General features: G+C 41.4%; 1 protein-coding gene across 1 annotated transcript in view; it reads right to left on the bottom strand.

The window, feature by feature from the left end:
* SLC38A1 (solute carrier family 38 member 1) overlaps window positions 1-21316 on the bottom strand; it is a 136908-nt gene that overhangs the window by 34415 nt on the left and 81177 nt on the right. The window contains exons 8-10 of the mRNA XM_040410588.1: window positions 9043-9125; window positions 815-873; window positions 569-691 (exon numbers count right to left, since the gene is read on the bottom strand). Of these exons, the coding sequence (XP_040266522.1) occupies window positions 569-691; window positions 815-873; window positions 9043-9125 (265 nt within the window). The remainder of the gene's footprint in view (window positions 1-568; window positions 692-814; window positions 874-9042; window positions 9126-21316) is intronic.

The raw sequence follows: 21316 nt of genomic DNA, 5'->3' as shown, positions 1-21316 counted from the left end.
CTGCTCCTGCCTGTGCGCCGCTCAAGTACAGATGTGCTATACCAGGATTTAGCTAAGCAGAGCAGGATCCTGCCTGAGCCCGATCCGCTCAGTTCAAGGCTTTCTGTAGCACATTGGTACAGAAGAAGCCAAGTGCTATAGGTTAGAGGGTACCGATGTGAAGTGTCGGAGTTTAGCCAAGGTTGAGGAGCGCACAGGCAGGAGCAGCGATCTGTGCTCCTGCCTGTGCAGCGCTCGCTGTGGCTCCCAATTAAATCTGTACACCAGTACAGCGCTGACATGTCGGCGCTGTAATAAAATTATTACTTTTTAACATTTTTAGGCTATTTGGAACATTAAAGGCTACATTCAGACATCTGTAGAATTGGTCCGCATCCGTTTCGCAATTATGCGGAACGGGTGCGGACCCATTCATTCTCTATGGGGCCGGAAGAGATGCGGACAGCACACAGTGCGGACAAGAATAGGCATTTCTATGGGGGTGCCGGTCGGGTGTATTGCGGATCCGCAATGCACTACGGACGTCTGAATGGCGCCTTAAAGGAATATTAAAGTATTAAGATGTTACCTTGGAATTAAATGTGAAATACTTTGGTGTACACTCTCCATCTGCCGTTGTATTTTGAGGACTAACTATGGTTCCATTAACAATTAGATATGGACATGGAATTTTAAATTTGTTGTAAATAACCTGGAATATAAAAAACAGAACATAACTGATTAAAATAAACTATTGATCATAAAGAAATTGTATAAATAAAAAAAATCTTTGCTCATAAATTAAATGCACTAATATAGACATTTCAGAACTTACCACCACAAGGAAAAAGCACATACAGGTTAAGGAGAACCCACTGGTGTAGCCAAGGTAGCCTGTGAGGATTAAATACAATGATTTAGGTCTATAGTTGCAGTGCCTTGCAAAAGAATTCAACCCCCTTGGAGACTTTACTAGCCCAATAAAGGACTTTACCTTTATACATATAGTTGCTATTAGTTTCATATTTTTTTATTTTAAACTTTTTTTTGCTATATGTACTTTTGTGTATTGTCTTTATTCTATACATAATTGCTACCCATGTGCTGGTTCTCCATATTATTTTCATGGCACTTTATATGCTGATGTAGATTGTATTTGATATTTGTGTAATTTTTATGTACTATTCAGGCCTCCCTTTGGCCTGTGAGGCAACCATCTACTTTGTTAACTCTGTTAGTTTGTTACTTTCAAAAATTACCTAAGATACATGTAATATGCCTAAGCATTCACCCCCTGAAAGTCCATACTTTGTGGAGCTACCTTTTGCTGCAATTACGGATGCAAGTCTCTTGGAGTAGGTCTCTGTTAGCTTAGCACATCAGTGTGGGTCTCCACTGTGGATCTTTGGAGCTTCTTCAGTTTTATCATTGGTGTCTGTTGAATCTCAGATTAGTGCCTTCCTTGCCCAGTCTCTCAGTTTTGGTGGGTGACCTTCTCTTGTCTGGTTTATAGTTGTGCCATATTCTTTCCATTGTGTTATAATGGATTTAGTTGTGTTCTTTTGGACATTCAAAGTTTGGGATATTTTTTTTATAACCGAACCCTGATTTATACTTCTGAACAACTCAATCTCTCTCCTGTTTGGAGAGCTTCTTAGGCTACTTTCACATTTGCGTTTTTGCTGGACCCGTCATGGATCAGCAAAAATACTTCCGTCATGATAATACAACCATCTGCAACCGTTATGAATGGATCCGATTGTATTATCTCTAAAATAGCCATGACGGATCAGTTTCTAAAACCATTGTAAGTCAATGGGGGCTGGATCAGTTTTCTTTTGTGCATCATGGGAACGCAATGAAATGGAACGGAATGCATTCTGGTGCACTCCGTTCCCTTCAGTTCAGTTTTGCCACCCATTGACAATGAATGCGGACAAAACTGAAGCGTTTTCTCCCGTTATTGAGATCCTATGACGGATTTCAATAGCGGAAAGGGAAAGCTCAGATGTGAAAGTAGCATTAGGCCTCTTTCACACGGGCGAGTTTTCCGCGCGGGTGCAATGCATGAGGTGAACGCATTGCACCCGCACTAAATCCGGACCCATTCATTTCTATGGGGCTGTGCACATGAGCAGTGATTTTCACACAACACTTGTGCGCTGCTTGAAAATCGCAGCAAGCTCTATATTGTTTTTCACACAACGCAGGCCCCATAAAAGTGAATAGGGCTGTGTGAAAATCGCATGCATCCGCAAGCAAGTGCGGATGCAGTGCGATTTTCACGCACAGTTGCTAGGAGACGATCAGGATAGGGACCCTGATCTTTATTATTTTCCCTTATAACATGGTTATAAGAGAAAATAACAGCATTCTGTATTAAGAATGCTAAGTAACTTAGAGATGTAGGGGTTAAAAAAATAAAATAAAAAATTAAACTCACCTCATCCACTTGTTTGCGCAGCCTGACTTCTCTTCTTTCTTCTTCTTTGATGACCTGGGAGGAGAAGGACCTTTGGTGACGTCACTGCGCTCATCACATGGTCCATCACATGATCAATCACCATGGTAATGGGCCATGTGATGACTCAGCGCTCATCACATGGTCCATCACCATAGTGATGGACCATGTGATGAGCGCAGTGACGTCACCAAAGGTCCTTTTCCTCCCAGGTCATCAAAGAACAAGAAAGAAGAGAAGCCGGGCTGCGCGAACAAGTGGATGAGGTGAGTTTAATTTATTTTCTATTTATTTTTTTAACCCCTCCATCTCTAATTTACTTATTACTTATTAACCATGTTATATGGGAAAATAATAAAATTTACACCAAAGGTCCTTTTCCTCCCAGGTCATCAAAGAACAAGAAAGAAGAGAAGCCGGGCTGCGCGAACAAGTGGATGAGGTGAGTTTAATTTATTTTCTATTTATTTTTTTAACCCCTCCATCTCTAATTTACTTATTACTTATTAACCATGTTATATGGGAAAATAATAAAATTTACACAACATCGATCGCAAACCCAAACTTCTGTGAAGAAGTCCAGGTTCGAGTCTGGGTACCAAACATGCAGATTTTTCTCATGCGCGTGCAAAACGCATTAAAACGCTTTGCACTCGCGGGGAAAAATCGCCATTTTCCCTCAACGCACACGCATCTTTTCCCGCACCTCACCCGCAACGACCGTGTGAAAGAGGCCTTAGTCTTCATGTTGCTTGCTTAGTAGTGTTGGAGAGTCAGGGGTCTTTCAGAAGAGGAGTATATTCACCTATTCACTCAGGTCATGTGACTGATCATGTGACACTTTGATTGCACCCAGGGCTACCTTATTCAACTAATTATGTGAGTTAAGAAGATAATGGGTTGAACTAGACCTTATTTAGAGGTCAAAAGGAATGAAAACATATGCGCTGGCAACTTTTCAGTATTTATTTTTTAAAAAGGTATTTTTTACATTCCGCTATAACACTTTGGACAGTTTTATAAAGTCTATAGAGATTCAATGACGCCCGCAAGGCCGTTCTAGAGGAAAAGGGAAAGATTACACTAGATAACACTCAGTAGAGTGTGTCACTGCCGGTCTAGAGGTGGTTAATTGCCCAAACCCCTAATCAATGTGAAAACAACAAAAGATAATTGGCTAGACCCGCGCTGACTTTCTAGTGTTATGTAGTATTATGTAGTAATGAAGTATTATTGATGTACTATTTTCAATCATCAATCATAGACAAAACAACAGGGTAATTACTTGCCACTAATGTTAAAGAGTCTGCGGACTTCACAAGGGTGGTAGCGCTGCTGTGCTGAGAATCTGTGATCCTCATGGGTCCTGGCCGGTCACACATGCGAGCGAGGGAAACCACGCTGGTAATCCTAGGGAGCGAGATTTCCGTGTGACGTCACACTGGGTACAGTTGCCTGCTTGGACCACAATTTCCTCCCACGCGTTTTTGAATTAACGTTTTCCTTCCTCAGGGATAGTTGTGGTTAATTCTGTTCACAAATAAATAGGCGTTCGTTCCCATGGTTACCGTTCCTCCACTCATGTATAGGTGGCAGGATATCAATTCAGCACAATGAGTGGTTTTTTCAATGCTGTTATATCATCCCTTATAAATTTTCTGCAGACCCCCAGTGTGTTGATATCACTTATCTGGGTATTAGGAAAGTTTAGTAGGAACGAGTTTGATGTACTTTTGCATTTAATAAGGATATGGTTGTGGGGAAAACAATTATATACAGGGAGTGCAGAATTATTAGGCAAGTTGTATTTTTGAGGATTAATTTTATTATTGAACAACAACCATGTTCTCAATGAACCCAAAAAACTCATTAATATCAAAGCTGAATATTTTTGGAAGTAGTTTTTAGTTTGTTTTTAGTTTTAGCTATTTTAGGGGGATATCTGTGTGTGCAGGTGACTATTACTGTGCATAATTATTAGGCAACTTAACAAAAAACAAATATATACCCATTTCAATTATTTATTTTTACCAGTGAAACCAATATAACATCTCAACATTCACAAATATACATTTCTGACATTCAAAAACAAAACAAAAACAAATCAGTGACCAATATAGCCACCTTTCTTTGCAAGGACACTCAAAAGCCTGCCATCCATGGATTCTGTCAGTGTTTTGATCTGTTCACCATCAACATTGCGTGCAGCAGCAACCACAGCCTCCCAGACACTGTTCAGAGAGGTGTACTGTTTTCCCTCCTTGTAAATCTCACATTTGATGATGGACCACAGGTTCTCAATGGGGTTCAGATCAGGTGAACAAGGAGGCCATGTCATTAGATTTTCTTCTTTTATACCCTTTCTTGTCAGCCACGCTGTGGAGTACTTGGACGCGTGTGATGGAGCATTGTCCTGCATGAAAATCATGTTTTTCTTGAAGGATGCAGACTTCTTCCTGTACCACTGCTTGAAGAAGGTGTCTTCCAGAAACTGGCAGTAGGACTGGGAGTTGAGCTTGACTCCATCCTCAACCCGAAAAGGCCCCACAAGCTCATCTTTGATGATACCAGTACTCCACCTCCACCTTGCTGGCGTCTGAGTCGGACTGGAGCTCTCTGCCCTTTACCAATCCAGCCACGGGCCCATCCATCTGGCCCATCAAGACTCACTCTCATTTCATCAGTCCATAAAACCTTAGAAAAATCAGTCTTGAGATATTTCTTGGCCCAGTCTTGACGTTTCAGCTTGTGTGTCTTGTTCAGTGGTGGTCGTCTTTCAGCCTTTCTTACCTTGGCCATGTCTCTGAGTATTGCACACCTTGTGCTTTTGGGCACTCCAGTGATGTTGCAGCTCTGAAATATGGCCAAACTGGTGGCAAGTGGCATCTTGGCAGCTGCACGCTTGACTTTTCTCAGTTCATGGGCAGTTATTTTGCGCCTTGGTTTTTCCACACGCTTCTTGCGACCCTGTTGACTATTTTGAATGAAACGCTTGATTGTTCGATGATCACGCTTCAGAAGCTTTGCAATTTTAAGAGTGCTGCATCCCTCTGCAAGATATCTCACTATTTTTGACTTTTCTGAGCCTGTCAAGTCCTTCTTTTGACCCATTTTGCCAAAGGAAATGAAGTTGCCTAATAATTATGCACACCTAATATAGGGTGTTGATGTCATTAGACCACACCCCTTCTCATTACAGAGATGCACATCACCTAATATGCTTAATTGGTAGTAGGCTTTCGAGCCTATACAGCTTGGAGTAAGACAACATGCATAAAGAGGATGATGTGGTCAAAATACTCATTTGCCTAATAATTCTGCACGCAGTGTATATGGTTATGAAAAAGCAAAAACAGTTTGATCTCTTGGTTAAGCCCTATTGGTGCGAGGCTATTCAGATTATAAATCCATTTAGTTTCGTTCCTAGACATCAATTTGATGTAATCCCCCCTCTCTAGTCAGGTTTTATTTGTTCTAAAGCTGCAAAAATGGGCCGCAAATTTTTATTTATGTTTTTGATATGTTCCCCTATTCTCGTCTGCAATGTTCTTTTAGTTCTGCCCACATATATTTTTTCACATGGGCATTTTATTAAATAAATAACACCCTTTGTATGGCATGTAAGGTAACTTTCAATTTTGTATGCTTTTTTGCACTTTCTATTGATTTTATTGGTACATTACGTTTCACAAGGTGACAGGCCTTGCATGTTTTGCAGGGGAAGAAACCACATTTAGTATTGCACATTATTTGTTTATTCAACTTTTTACTATTTCTTTTAATAGAGGGGTTATTAGGTTTCCCAGATTTTTTGCCTTCTTAAATATAAAACAAGGATGTTGGGGTATTTTTATCTCCTATGATTTTATCTTGTTTGAGGATGTCCCAATGGCATTTTATAATCTTTTTAAAAAAGAATTATTTTTCGTTATATTTGGTGATAATGGGGATTTTAAAATCTGTTTATTCTTTTTTTGTTATAATCTGGTGGGTCCTTTTTGTGTAGGAGAATGGAAAATAGATTTCACCTTCAAGTTTGCATTCAAGAAGGCCCGTTTCTCTTCTATTTTAGACTTATCCAACTCCAGTGGGTTATTCTCATATACTGTATATTTTTATCTCTATATCTTTCTTTTTATTTTTATCTCTATTTTTGTTACCTGTTTCTTTATTTTTCTTTCCGTCACCTCCTGTCCCTATATGTTTTTATATTTTTTTAAGTATTTTTTGAGGGCAAGGTTGCGTAATTTTTTTTTAATGCCTCTGGCACCATTTTATCGATAATATTTTTAGATGGAATGGTGGTGAAGATACACTTTATGAATTTTTATCGGAAATAAATAAAAACTATTTTTATCTTTAGTTCACTTTTAGCGGTGAGAAGGTCCATTTTTTGGACCTAACGATAAGCATTCAGAATAATCAAATTTTCATGCAGACATACTCTAAACCAACGGACAGCAACAGTTTTATCTCACTTGATAGCTGCCATTTACCAGTATGGCTAACCAACATTCCTCGTATCCAATATATCAGACTTAGGGCTCGTTCACACGACCGTGTGAAGCCCGTGCCCGTGCTGTGGACCGCAAATTGTGGTCCGCAATGCACGGGCACCTTCTGTGGGGCAGGCGCATGGGGATCGCAGACCCATTCACTTGAATGGGTCCGTGATCCCTCCGTTCCGCAAAAAGATAAAGCATGTTATATCTTTTTGCGGTGCAGAGGCACGGAATGGAACCCCAGAAAGCACTCCGTAGTGCTTCTGTAGTGTTCTGTTTCGTGCTTCCGTTCCACATCTCCGGATTTGTTGACCCATTGAAATGAATGGGTCCTCATCCGTGATGTAGAATGACAATAGAACGGTGCCCGTGTATTGCGGATCTGGTCGTGTGAACAAACCCTAAGACAAAATTGCACATCACAGGACCAATTTGAAAAGGAGGCAAATGATTTATCAAATAAGTTTGAGGAAAAGGGCTATAAGAAAAATGAACTAGAAAAAATAAAAACTGAAATAAAACAAATAGATAGGAAAATTCTCCTACACAAAAACAAAAAGTACCCACCAGAATATAACAAGAAAGAAGAAACAGATTTTAAAATCCTCAATATCACCAAATATAACGAAAAGGAATCGTTTTTTAAAAAGATTATAAAACGCCATTGGGACATCCTCAAACAAGATAAAATCATAGGAGATAAAATACCCCAAAATCCTTGTTTTATATTTAAGAAGGCAAAAAATCTGGGAAACCTAATAGCCCCTCCATTAAAAGAAATAGTAAAAAGTTGAATAAACAAATAATGTGCAATACCAAATCTTGTTTCTTCCCCTACAAAACATGCAAGGCCTGTCACCTTGTGAAATGAAACGCACCAATAAAAATAATAGAAAGTGCAAAAAAGCATACAAAATTGAAAGTTACCCTACATGCCATACAAAGGGTGTTATTTATTTCATAAAATGCCCGTGTGAAAAAATATATGTGAGCAGAACTAAAAGAACATTGCAGACGAGAATAGGGGAACATATCAAAAACATAAATAAAAAATTTGCGGCCCACCCTCTTTCACGCCATTTTAAATACAAACATGGGGGGAAGTTTGGGGGGGCCCATTTTTGGATCATTGGAACAAATAAAACCTGACTATAGAGGGGGGGATTACATCAAATTGATGTCTAGGAACGAAACTAAATGGATTTATAAACTGATTAGCGTCGCACCAATGGGGCTTAACCAAGAGATCGAACTGTTTGCTTTTTCATAACCATATATATAATTGTTTTCCCCACAACCATATCCTTATTAAATGCAAAAGTACATCAAACTCGTTCCTACTAAACTTTCCTAATGCCCAGATAAGTGATATCAACACACTGGGGGTCTGCAGAAAATTTATAAGGGAAAGGGATGATATAACAGCATTGAAAAAACCACTCATTGTGCTGAATTGATATCCTGCCACCTATACATGAGTGGAGGAACGGTAACCATGGGAACGAACGCCTATTTATTTGTGAACAGAATCAACCACAACTATCCCTGAGGAAGGAAAACTTTAATTCCGAAACGCGTTGGAGGAAATTGTGGTCCAAGCAGGCAACTGTACCCAGTGTGACGTCACACGGAAATCTCGCTCCCTAGGATTACCAGCGTGGTTTCCCTAGCGCGCACGTGTCACTGGCAGGGACCGCGCACGCTAGTAGAGGAAACTGAAGATCACAGATTCTCAGCACAGCAGCGTTACCACCCTTGTGAAGTCCGCAGACTCTGCAGTTTTGTAAAGTCCTTTACATAAAATCTAAATGAAAATCTATTTATCTGATCAATCACTTTATGTTATTTTACTGCTGATCGGTATAAATGTTACTTTACCAGTTAACAGCAGTGCTACTTTCCACCAGCAGGTGGCAGTCAGGTTAACATATATTGAATTGAAATATACATACAGTAATGTACACTGCCCATAGTAGTATTTTACATATAATATGTTTTTATTAAAAAAAAAGTTTAACGATTATAGAAGTAAGAACTCCACGTATATATATTTCTATCCCGGGTCATCACAAATATATTATTAAGCAGATTCTGTCTTACCTAAATTCTTGAGAAGACACAGTGGAAGTATAATTCCAATAGTTACAATAACCAGAAGAAATGGTCCACCCAGATACCATGATCTGTAGAAAAAAGTGGAATAAGTGATGAGTTAAAAAAAAATCTATAATTTGTTTTTCATTTAATAAAGGGGCAGTACAGGCTTGGGAGGACACGGCTGCTTTCTTCTAGATAAGTGCTACACCTGTCCATGGGCTGCATCTAGTATTGCAGTTCAGCTGCATTAAAGTGAATGGAGATGAGCTGTCATACCACATATAACCCTTAGACAAGGGTGGCACTGTTCTCAGATGAATGAAGACAGGTTTTTATAATCCTGTACAACCTATTTAAAGGAAATCTCCCGTGAAACGTATTTATTGTAATAACTTGTCCAATGAATATTTTAGCTTGCAGCACGCGAATAAGTTCCAATGTGGTCAAGCACCATACTGTAAAAGGACTCCTCTGACAGTTGATTTATTTACACAAACTCTGTAACGTGCGAAAGCACCCAAAGGGTCTATTAACACATCCGTGTGTGTTTTGCGGATCCACTAAACCGCGGATCCGCAAAACACAGATACCGGCAATGTGCATTCCGCATTTTGCGGACCGCACATCGCCGGCACTTAATAGAAAATGCCTATTCTTGTCCGCAATTGCGGACAAGAATAGGACATGTTATATTTCTTTGGGGATCGGAAATGCGGACCCGGGAGTGCGGGTCCGCTTTTCCGGATCCGGGATCCGGTCATAAAATAGGAGAAAGCTCCTAATTTATGACGAGGCACAGCCCTCGTCATAAATTAGGCATACTGCTGGCAGTTTCTGCGCCTGTAGTAAAAACCACTCCAGTCCCTGACTGGAGTTGTTTTTACTCATTTTTTATGCCTTTTTTTATTTCCAGGCGTAAAAGATAGGAAATGTGTCGAGGCCAAAGTCTAGGCTCCGACCCGTTCCCCACCACACCCCCTTCACTTTCCTAGTGGCTAGGACCCCGCAAAAACACCCATGTGACTATTTTTATGGCAAAAACTCACATAAAAATATTAATAAATTACCCCCCTAGACTTTTTTTTTTTTACTTAATAGTCAAAATCAATTTAAAGTGCTATAAAAAGTATAGGTGTAGACACAGCCTAAATCAGGATGGTGCTACAGCCGTTACTAGTCACGGTTCCCTGACTGCTCTAACGTCCACTATTCCTTGCCTTACATCCCGCAGCTTTGTCAAGTGGACCTTCAGTCAAGGAAGATAGGGGTGATTACACCCAGGGAATTCTGCTGCAGAACTGCCTAGATTTATAGCTTCATTTTTCACTCCTAGTAAAACAAGTGATTTCCACAAGGGCATGACTAGAATGGTATATACAGGCATTGGAAATTTAATCCTATACCATAGCATAGTACGAATAATTCTCAGCCCCTTGCTGGGAAATTGCCTCCACCCATATAAAAGGCACAAGTCTTTGTGCATTTCTACAAAGGTACTGTATTTACACTCACTGTGACATCATGATGAGGTCTAGTGACAGGTTCCCTTTAAGATATATTGTATTTCCTAATATTCCTAATATATACCCAATATCCAGTCTAACTACAGTATATTACCATTTCTTTAACAGAAATGTCCTTTATGGAGAATACAAGTGATGGAAAGCTGCCGACTAAATTATCTTTTGTCCAAAATTGCTAATTCTTCCATTATTATCCATTGTCAGCTGAACAGAACTTGCATAAGAATGACTATGAAGGTGAAGAGCCAGTGCCAGGCCCCTTCAATGCTGCTTATCTGGGGCTGAGAACAGTAGGAATAGGCAGGAGGAAAACAAACTGTGTGATTTCTTAATATGTCTGAAACATATGCTTGAGGGTGTCTGACAGCTACAAAGATGTAAAGCTCGCTATATATTGTAAATGAGATAGCTACCGCAATTAATCTTGACTAAAGGCCCCTTTCTACTGCCCGAAAATCAGTCAGATTATCGTTAACAAGCATTCATGTGAACGCTCATTAGCGATAATCGGCCGGTGTAAAGGTGTCACCGATTACCCCATGAATGAGTGAAACGCTTGTTCATTGAGTAATATGATCGTTGGTGCGGTCACTTAAACCATTGTTTGCTGGCACAGATTGTGCAGTCTAAACAGCACTATGCTGCTGGCAAACAATGATTCCTTTCCAACAATCTGCTGCTCAATTGAGCGGTGTAAAGGGGCCTTAATTACATCTGGTCATGCTTATCTCCTGAGAAAATAAGATTAAAAACCAAGCTGTCAAGTTCTTGTTTTCCTGGAATCATGGGGCACTCGTCATAGACATGAGATCTCTAGGATCCACTGACAAGTATTTCATGTCTTTGGCCCAATTAGGTTAAAGAGGACCTGTCACCATGAAATGCAATCTGCAGGCAGCAAGTTATATAGCAGGAGCAGCTGTGCAGATTGATACATAGGGCCAGATTTATCATTAGCTCAGGTCAGAATAATGGAGTGAAAAAGTCCCAAAAAAGTCCCAAACGCTAAAAACTGCGCACAAATTTGCGACTTTTTTCTGCTCTGCACTATGCTCGCCAGTTTTCTGAAAGTGGGCGTGTTTTCTTATGTATATGAATCTCTAGACAGATTTACTATTGGGACTATTTAAAAAAGTCGCAAAAAAGTCGCAAAAAAGTCCCAATTTCACTCCAGTGAGGACCATGCTTATCTTATGAGACTTTTTAATAGAACGTGCGACTTTTTCATAAAAACGTGCGACTTTTTCGTAAAGATGTGCGACTTTTGTAAAGCTGCTTACTGACGGATAAACTGCTACCGTCAAACCACATTTATTACAGTCTTAAAGGGCCGATCATAAATCTGACTTGGCTAAAACTGACTTTAGCCATATGTGAAAGTGGAGTGAGCTGTCAGAGTAATGATAAATCTGGCCCATAGTTTTTTGGGAAAAGATTCAGCCAAACTTGTAACTTATACATTTAGAAATCTGACCTTTCTGAACTTAAAGGGGTTGTGTCACTTCAGCAAATGGCATTTATCATGTAGAGAAAGTTAATACAAGGCAATTACTAATGTATTGAGATTGTCCATATTGCTTCCTTTGCTGGCTTGATTCATTTTCCCATCAAATTATACACTGCTCATATCCAGTGGTTATGACCAGCCTGCAATCCATCAGTGGTGACCATGCTTGCACACTATAGGTAACCTACAGTATATAGTTAACCAGTGATTGACAGTCAGCTATGTATACACACTTACACAGGAAATACTATCAGTCACTAATAACATCTCCCCTGTGTACAGCTACCAGTTACTGACAGCTATCTGTGTATACACACTTACACAGAGAACGCCATCAATCACTGATAACATCTCCCCCGTGTACAACTATCAGTGACTGATAGCTATCTATGTATATACACTTACACAGAGAATGCTATCAATCACTGATAACACCTCCCCTGTGTACATCTACATCCGAAGTCGGTTCGCATAAAGGTTAGTTTGAATAATGTACTGAGCGAGCGCTCCATACAGTATTAGAACGTATTGGCTCAGATGAGCCGAAGTTATTAGTGGTACCTTGGAACCGAACCCGAGTTCGGGAAAAGGTTTTTAACAGTAGAAATTTATTTTTGAAGTTATTACCCGGTCTCGCGAGACTTCGCAAAGTAATAACTTTGGCTCATCTGAGCAAATACATTCTAATACTGTACGGAGCAGTTGTTCCGTACAGTATTCAAACAAACTTTTATGCAAAATCGACTTACACAGAGAATGCTGTCAATCACTGATAACACCTCCGCTGTGTACATCTATAAGTGACTGACAGCTATCTCTGTATATACACTTACACATAGACTTACACAGAGAGTGCTATCCATCACTGATAACACCTCCTCTGTGTACAACTATCAGTGACTGATAGCTATCTCTGTATACACACTTACATGGGGAATGTTATTAATCATTGATAACACCTCCGTATGTACAACTATTAGTGACTGACAGCTATCTATGTATACACACTTACACAGAGAATTCTACCAATCACTGATAAAACCTCCCATGTGTACAACTATCATTGATTGACAGCTATCTATGTATACACACTTACACAGAGAATACTATAAATCACTGATAACACCTCTCCTGTGTACAATTATCAGTTACTGACAGCTACATATGTATACACACTTACACAGAGAATGCTGTCAATCATTGATAACAACTCCTCAGTGTATATCTATCAGTGACTGACAGCTATCTATGTATAAACAGTTACACAGGTAACAGTACCCCTGATAAAGACCTCCCCCATTTACAACTGAAGTCAGAAAGAGTGGAGACTTAAAGTGGACCTGTCACTTCTACTGACATGTTTATATAGTAACTACTAGCATTCCCCATGTAATAACAATTCTGAAGCATCTTTTCTTATTACTGTATGTTGTGTCATTCCTTTGTTATTTATATTAGAAGATTATGAGAGAATTGCTAGCAGCTTGCAGTAAAGGTAGAGATGGCTGTTACCAGGTGGGGGTGTGTCCCTGCACAGTCCAACACCAGCAGCACTGAATGGACACAAGAAACACCAGCTTCTGATAACACCCAGCAGTACCTTTACTGCAAACTGCTGGCAATTTATTAGTAAACTTTAAGCAGGAATAATACAGGAATGGCACATCATTGAGTCATAAGAATAGATTCTCCACAATTGGTATCACATGGGGAATGCAAGTAGAATTGACATGTCAGGAGAGGTGACAGGTCCTCTTTAAGTTAGTAAATGACATGTTATGCTGAATCTTTTCCTACAAAACTATACATCAATCTGCTCAGCTCCTCCTGCTCCATAACCTGCTGCCTGCAGATTGCACTGCATTTTGATGGTGACTGGTTCCTTCTAAGTACAGTCGTGGCCAAAAGTTTTGAGAATTACATAAATATTGGAAATTGGAAAAGTTGCTGCTTAAGTTTTTATAATAGCAATTTGCATATACTCCAGAATGTTATGAAGAGTGATCAGATGAATTGCATAGTCCTTCTTTGCCATGAAAATTAACTTAATCCCCAAAAAAACTTTCCACTGCATTTCATTGCAGGACCTGCTGAGATCATTTCAGTAATCGTCTTGTTAACTCAGGTGAGAATGTTGACGAGCACAAGGCTGGAGATCATTATGTCAGGCTGATTGGGTTAAAATGGCAGACTTGACATGAAATCATTGTTCTTCCATTGTTAACCATGGTGACCTGCAAATAAACGCGTGCAGCCATCATTGCATTGCATAAAAATGGCTTCACAGGCAAGGATATTGTGGCTACTAAGATTGCACCTCAATCAACAATTTATAGGATCATCAAGAACTTCAAGGAAAGAGGTTCAATTCTTGTTAAGAAGGCTTCAGGGCATCCAAGAAAGTCCAGCAAGCGCCAGGATCGTCTCCTAAAGAGGATTCAGCTGCGGAATCAGAGTGCCACCAGTGCAGAGCTTGCTCAGGAATGGCAGCAGGCAGGTGTGAGCGCATCTGCACGCACAGTGAGGCGAAGACTTTTGGAAGATGGCCTGGTGTCAAGAAGGGCAGCAAAGAAGCCACTTCTCTCCAAAAAAAACATCAGGGACAGATTGATCTTCTGCAGAAAGTATGGTGAATGGACTGCTGAGGACTGGGGCAAAGTCATATTCTCCGATGAAGCCTCTTTCCGATTGTTTGGGGCATCTGGAAAAAGGCTTGTCCGGAGAAGAAAAGGTGAACGCTACCATCAGTCCTGTGTCATGCCAACAGTAAAGCATCCTGAGACCATTCACGTGTGGGGTTGCTTCTCATTCAAGGGAGTGGGCTCACTCACAATTTTGCCCAAAAACACAGCCATGAATAAAGAATGGTACCAAAACACCCTCCAACAGCAACTTCTTCCAACAATCCAACAACAGTTTGGTGAAGAACAATGCATTTTCCAGCACGATGGAGCACCGTGCCATAAGGCAAAAGTGATAACTAAGTGGCTCGGGGACCAAAACGTTGACATTTTGGGTCCATGGCCTGGAAACTCCCCAGATCTTAATCCCATTGAGAACTTGTGGTCAATCCTCAAGAGGCGGGTGGACAAACAAAAACCCACAAATTCTGACAAACTCCAAGAAGTAATTATGAAAGAATGGGTTGCTATCAGTCAGGAATTGGCCCAGAAGTTGATTGAGAGCATGCCCAGTCGAATTGCAGAGGTCCTGAAAAAGAAGGGCCAACACTGCAAATACTGACTCTTTGCATAAATGTCATGTAATTGTCGATAAAAGCCTTTGAAACGTATGAAGTGCGTGTAATTATATTTCACTACATCATAGAAACAACTGAAACAAAGATCTAAAAGCAGTTTAGCAGCAAACTTTGTGAAAACTAATATTTGTGTCATTCTCAAAACTTTTGGCCACGACTGTACATCATGTGTGCTTATAAGAAAATGTGTCCCTATATGAATGGAGAAAGCAGGTATGTTGTTGCAATGTCATCATTTTCCTGCAGTCTCTGGGATATCAGGATTAGAGATGTTGCGAACATAAAATTTTCCGTTCGCGAACGGCGAACGCGAATTTACGCAAATGTTCGCAAACGGGCGAACCGCCATAGACTTCAATAGACAGGTGAATTTTAAGACCCACAGGGACTCTTTCTGGCCACAATAGTGATGGAAAAGTTGTTTCAAGGGGACTAACACCTGGACTGTGGCATGCCGGAGGAGGATCCATGGCAAAACTCCCATGGAAAATTACGTAGTTGACGCAGAGTGTGGTAAGTTGAATTCGCAATGCGATTAATATAACCTGCATTAATCGCATTGCGATTACAACTTAGATCTGAGATCCTAATGGTTGTATTGCTAGAATTGACGAATATAACGAATATAGCACTATATTCTCAATCTTCGTTATATCCTAGCAATACAACCATTAGGAACCCAGCTCTAAGTTGAATTCGCAATGCGATTAATATAACCTGTATTAATCGCATTGCGATTACAACTTAGATCTGAGTTCATAATGGTTGTATTGCTATAATTGACGATTCCGAATATAACGATTATTGCACTATATTCTCAATCTTCGTTATATTCTAGCAATACAACCATTAGGAACCCAGCTCTAAGTTGAATTTGCAATGCGATTAATATAACCTGTATTAGGCCTCTTTCACACTTGCGTTGTCCGGATCCGTTGTGCACTCCATTTGCCGGAAGTGCCCGCCGGATCCGTAACACCGCAAGTGAACTGAAAGCATTTGAAGACTGATCCGTCTTCAAAATGCCTTCAGTGTTACTATGGCAGCCAGGATGCTATTAAAGTCCTGGTTGCCATAGTAATAGTGGGGAGCGGGGGAGCAGTATACTTACCGTCCGTACGGCTCCCGGGGCGCTCCAGAATGACGTCAGAGCGCCCCATGCGCATGGATGACGTGATCCATGCGATCACGTCATCCATGTGTCTGGGGCGCCCTGACGTCACTCTGAAGTGCCCCGGGAGCCGCACGGACGGTAAGTATGCTGCTCCCCCACTCCCCACTACACTTTTTCCATCGCAAACAGGACTTTAGCGTCCTGGCAGCCATGGTAACCATTCAGAAAAAGCTAAACGTCGGATCCGGTAATGCGCCAAAATGACGTTTAGCTTAAGGCCGGATCCGGATTAATGCCTTTCAATGGGCATTAATTCCGGATCCGGCCTTGCGGCAAGTCTTCAGGATTTTTGACCGGAGCAAAAAGCGCAGCATGCTGCGGTATTTTTTCCGGCCAAAAAACGTTCCGGAACTGAAGACATCCTGATGCATCCTGAACGGATTTCTCTCCATTCAGAATGCATGGGGATAATCCTGATCAGGATTCTTCCGGCATAGAGCCCCGACGACGGAACTCTATGCCGGAACAGAACAACGCAAGTGTGAAAGAGCCCTTAATCGCATTGCGATTACAACTTAGGTCTGAGTTCATAATGGTTGTATTGGTCGTGCCGTCACGTGATAAAGGGGGACGGGGGTGTGACTCACTGCAGCCTGGTGAGTGGTGGGGCGCCGCGGCAGCTGCCCTGCAGGAGTCTCTGGTGCCGGGAGGAGGAGGTAGGTAGAGCGGCTCTGACTTTATAGACCAAATTATTTTAATAATACCCCAATAATAATAAGTTAATAACCTAACCCCATTCATAAATTACTGTGGATTATTATAGAGATGGCCCCAGGCCAGGAGACATAAGGGGTTGGGTTGAACTGTGGGCTGGGGCCACCCGGCCACATTTACTAATCTTTGCTCAGGGGGGCCCTCATAAATATAGACCCACATGGTGTGGACTGGTCATTTTTACTAAGGAATATAGTTTAAACGTTTATGTGCAAAAGAGATAATAAGAAGTCAGCTCCAATCAGATATCTGCACATAGACCAAGACTCTGGGTCTATGCAGATATCTGATTGGAGCTGACTGAGGCTGGGTTCACACTTGAGCGTTTTACAGCGCGTTCAAACGCGCTGTAAAACGCTCAACACATGAAAACCAATGCTTCCCTATGGCCCTGGTTCTCACTTGAGCGTTTTACAGCGCGTTTGAACGAGCTGAAAAACGCCCTACGCTCAAACAAGTTCTTGAGCTTCTTCGGGGCGTTTTGACGTGCGTTTGTGGCCATAGGACACTGCAGTCAATCACACAAACGCGCGTCAAACGCGCGTTTACTATTGCAAAAAACGCACATAAAAACGCGCGACAAAAACGCGCGTTAAACGCGCATATCAAATACGCTCAGGTCTGAACCCAGCCTAAGTGACTTCTTTTTTTTCTCCTTATCTCTTTATTATGGCTTCGGGGGGGGGGGGGGGGGGGGGCAGGGGTGACACCATTTTCTACCGCACCGGGTGACACCAGCCATAGCAACGTCACTGTAACCATTAGGAACCCAGCTCTAAGTTGAATTCGCAATGCGATTAATATAACCTGCATTAATCGCATTGCGATTACAACTTAGATCTGAGTTTCTAATGGTTGTATTGCTAGAATTGACGAATATAACGAATATAACACTATATTCTCAATCTTCGTTATATTCTAGCAATACAACCATTAGGAACCCAGCTCTAAGTTGAATTCGCTAAGCGATTAATATAACCTGTATTAATCGCATTGCGATTACAACTTAGTCAAATTTGTGACACTGCAGCTTCAGAATGAATCTAAGATGGATGCTGTCCCTAAAATGGATGCTGTCCTTGCTTTTTGATAGGAGGTGGGAGGGTCTGGGAGGGGAGGGTATGCTGATTGGCTGGAATGTGTCTGCTGACTGTGAGGTACAGGGTTTGCTCAATGATGACGTATAGGGGCGGACCGAACATCGCATCGCCGGCGAATAGTTCGGGACATCTCTAATCAGGATACAGGTGATGTTAACTATGCTTGTACTATGCTGATGACACCAGGACCACACATGACAGAATATGATGGTTTTGATATTTTTCCATGTCCTAAAAATGACCTTTTAAAAGTTTATCCTGCTTTATCCTGTTGGCATAACAATAAAGGATTAATATTTTATATATATGTTGTCTACATAGCACAACGTGTCAGTTGTATGCCAGCAGCGCTGTTTAAGAAAGCAACTAGTGAATTACAGTATCAGGCAGAAAATAATATCTGATAAAAAACTACGGGGCACAATGTTCATATAAGGTTTAGGCAAATCTTTCAACCTGTGGTCTTAGTAAGGGCTTATGTCAAATTATAAGACCTTTTTGTACAGAACCTTAAAGTGGTTGTCCATAATTTTATAAGTGATGGCCTCTCTTCAGGATAGGCCAAAAATATCTGATTGGTGGAGGTCTGACATCTCGCACCCCATCTATCAGCTGTTCTGCAGTAGCTCCGCATTGAAGAGTGCTGCAGTAGCCAGCTCTGTCCACTACACAGTTGAGTTGAGCTTTGTAGATCTGGCGCCAACTTCCAGAGCTAATGTGAAACAACTGATCAGCGGGGGTATGGGTTATCATACCTGCTGATCAGACATCGATGGTCTATCCTGAGGCTAGTGTCACAATCAGAGTGGGGGGAAACTCCACACTGAACACAGGAGGGAAGGGGAACAGTAACTGGGCCTAATAACTAGGGAATAAACAGGTCACCTCCTAGACAACCCTAATCTGGGCCCTAACTATCTATCAATATGAATAGACCTGGAAGGTAGGAATATTCATATGCAGGATACCTAGGCCTTTATATCCCTGTAAGGCCCTGGAAAAGGTTAGGACCAGAGACAACCCATTCCTCCCCAGATGGACGAATGAAAGTCTCTGTATCAGGCCCAGATACAAAAAACAGGGAATATAACAAACACAAATAAACGCGACACTTAACTTCTGCAGAGACGGATGAGCAGGAACACCAAAGACAAACTCACACCAGCTCAGCCAAACCCAAATGAAGCTATCTACCACATAGTCAGAAGGGTGGGGTCAGACTATAAAGGGTAGAAGTGATGAACACTGAGCAACAGCTGAGAAAAGGGAGGTGGTCATTAACCCAATCAGCACTGAATCAAGAGAAATCAAGGAGGCTGTTAGGCCTCTTTCACATGGGCGAGATTTCCGCGTGGGTGCAATGCGTGAGGTGAACGCATTGCCCCCGCACTGAATCCGGACCCATTAATTTCTATTGGGGGTGTGCACATGAGCAGTGATTTTCACGCATTACTTGTGCGTTGCGTGAAAATCACAGCATGCTCTATTTTGTGCGTTTTTCATGCAACGCAGGCCCCATAGAAGTGAATGGGGCTGCGTGAAAATCGCAAGCATCCGCAAGCAAGTGCGGATGCCGTGCGATTTTCACGCATGGTTGCTAGGTGACGATCGGGATGGGGACCCGATCTTTATTATTTTCCCTTATAACATTGTTATAAGGGAAAATAATAGCATTCTCAATACAGAATGCTTAGTAAAATGTGGATTGAGGGATTAAAAATAAAAAAATATTAACTCACCTCCTCCTCTTGATCGCGTAGTTGCCGATCTCTTCTTACTTCTTTAATCATGAGCTGCCGGCTAAAGGACCTGTGGTGACGTCACATCACATGGTCCAATCACATGGTCCATCACCGTGTGATGGACCATGTGATTGGACCATGTGATGAGCTCAGGGACGTTACCACAGGGCCTGAAGAAAGAGCAGAGACCGGCAGTTATGGAGGAGGTGAGTAAATTATTATTATTTTTTTTAACCCTCAATTGACCTTCTACTAAGCATTCTGTATTAAAGAATGCTATTATTTCCCTTATAACCATATTATAAGGGAAAATAATAAAATCTACACTACAACTAACCCAAACCCAAACTTCATTGAAGAAGTTCGGGTCTGGGTACCACATTCAGTTTTTTCTCATGCGCGTGCAAAACGAATTGCACTCGCGCGGAAAAAAACTGAACCACGCAACGCAATCGCAGTCAAAACTGACTGAAATTGTGTGCTGACTCGCACGATTTCCCCGCCACGCATCCGCATCCTATCCGCCAACAATCCGTTACGCCCGTGTGAAAAGGCCTTAGATTCCTCCACGCTCAGCCAATATCCTTGATTTTCTGACATCAGTCACCTGAGGGACTATGACAGCTAGGCCATCACTTGTAAAATCCTAGACAATCCCTTTCATAGGGAAGTCATAGAGGTCCATTAGGCCTCTATGGTATATTTATATTCTTCTGATTTCATATGGAGACATACAGAGGTGTATTTCTTCTGTCGGATGCCATGTCATGCAATTGTGGCATGCTTTATTGTACTCAGTAGGAATACCAATATTTTTAGCATTTCTTGTAGAGAACGATATCTCTAAACACATAGGGGGTCATTTATTGAGGCCGGTGTTTTTGACGCTGGTCTTAATAAAGCCACTGCTTTGGTGGTGGATCCTCTCCATAACTTCAGTGCATCCAGCACCAGTCTAAATGTAAACCAGATTCCTAGCTCCTGGCCCGTCCCCTTACCCTCCCACGCAACGCCCACTTTTTTAGATCTGGTGTGAGTGGAGAAAAGTCGCAGGTTGCTGCAAAACTAACCGTTGCGCCACAATCGACGCCTGAAATACACCTAATATAGCTGTATTTCAGGTTAATAAATGACCCCCATAGTCCTACAGAACTTGTACAGCAGTGCATGGAGGCCATGTGGCTTCATACTATGGAGCCATATGTCCTCTGTACACTGCTGAATAAGCTCAATGTACTGGGCTCTGCAAGTATGTACA

This window comes from Bufo bufo, chromosome 1 (assembly GCF_905171765.1).
Source record: "Bufo bufo chromosome 1, aBufBuf1.1, whole genome shotgun sequence".
Taxonomy (NCBI): Eukaryota; Metazoa; Chordata; class Amphibia; order Anura; family Bufonidae; genus Bufo; species Bufo bufo.
The sequence above is the reverse complement of the archived record's forward strand: the minus strand, read 5'-3'. Positions and strand labels throughout refer to the sequence as shown.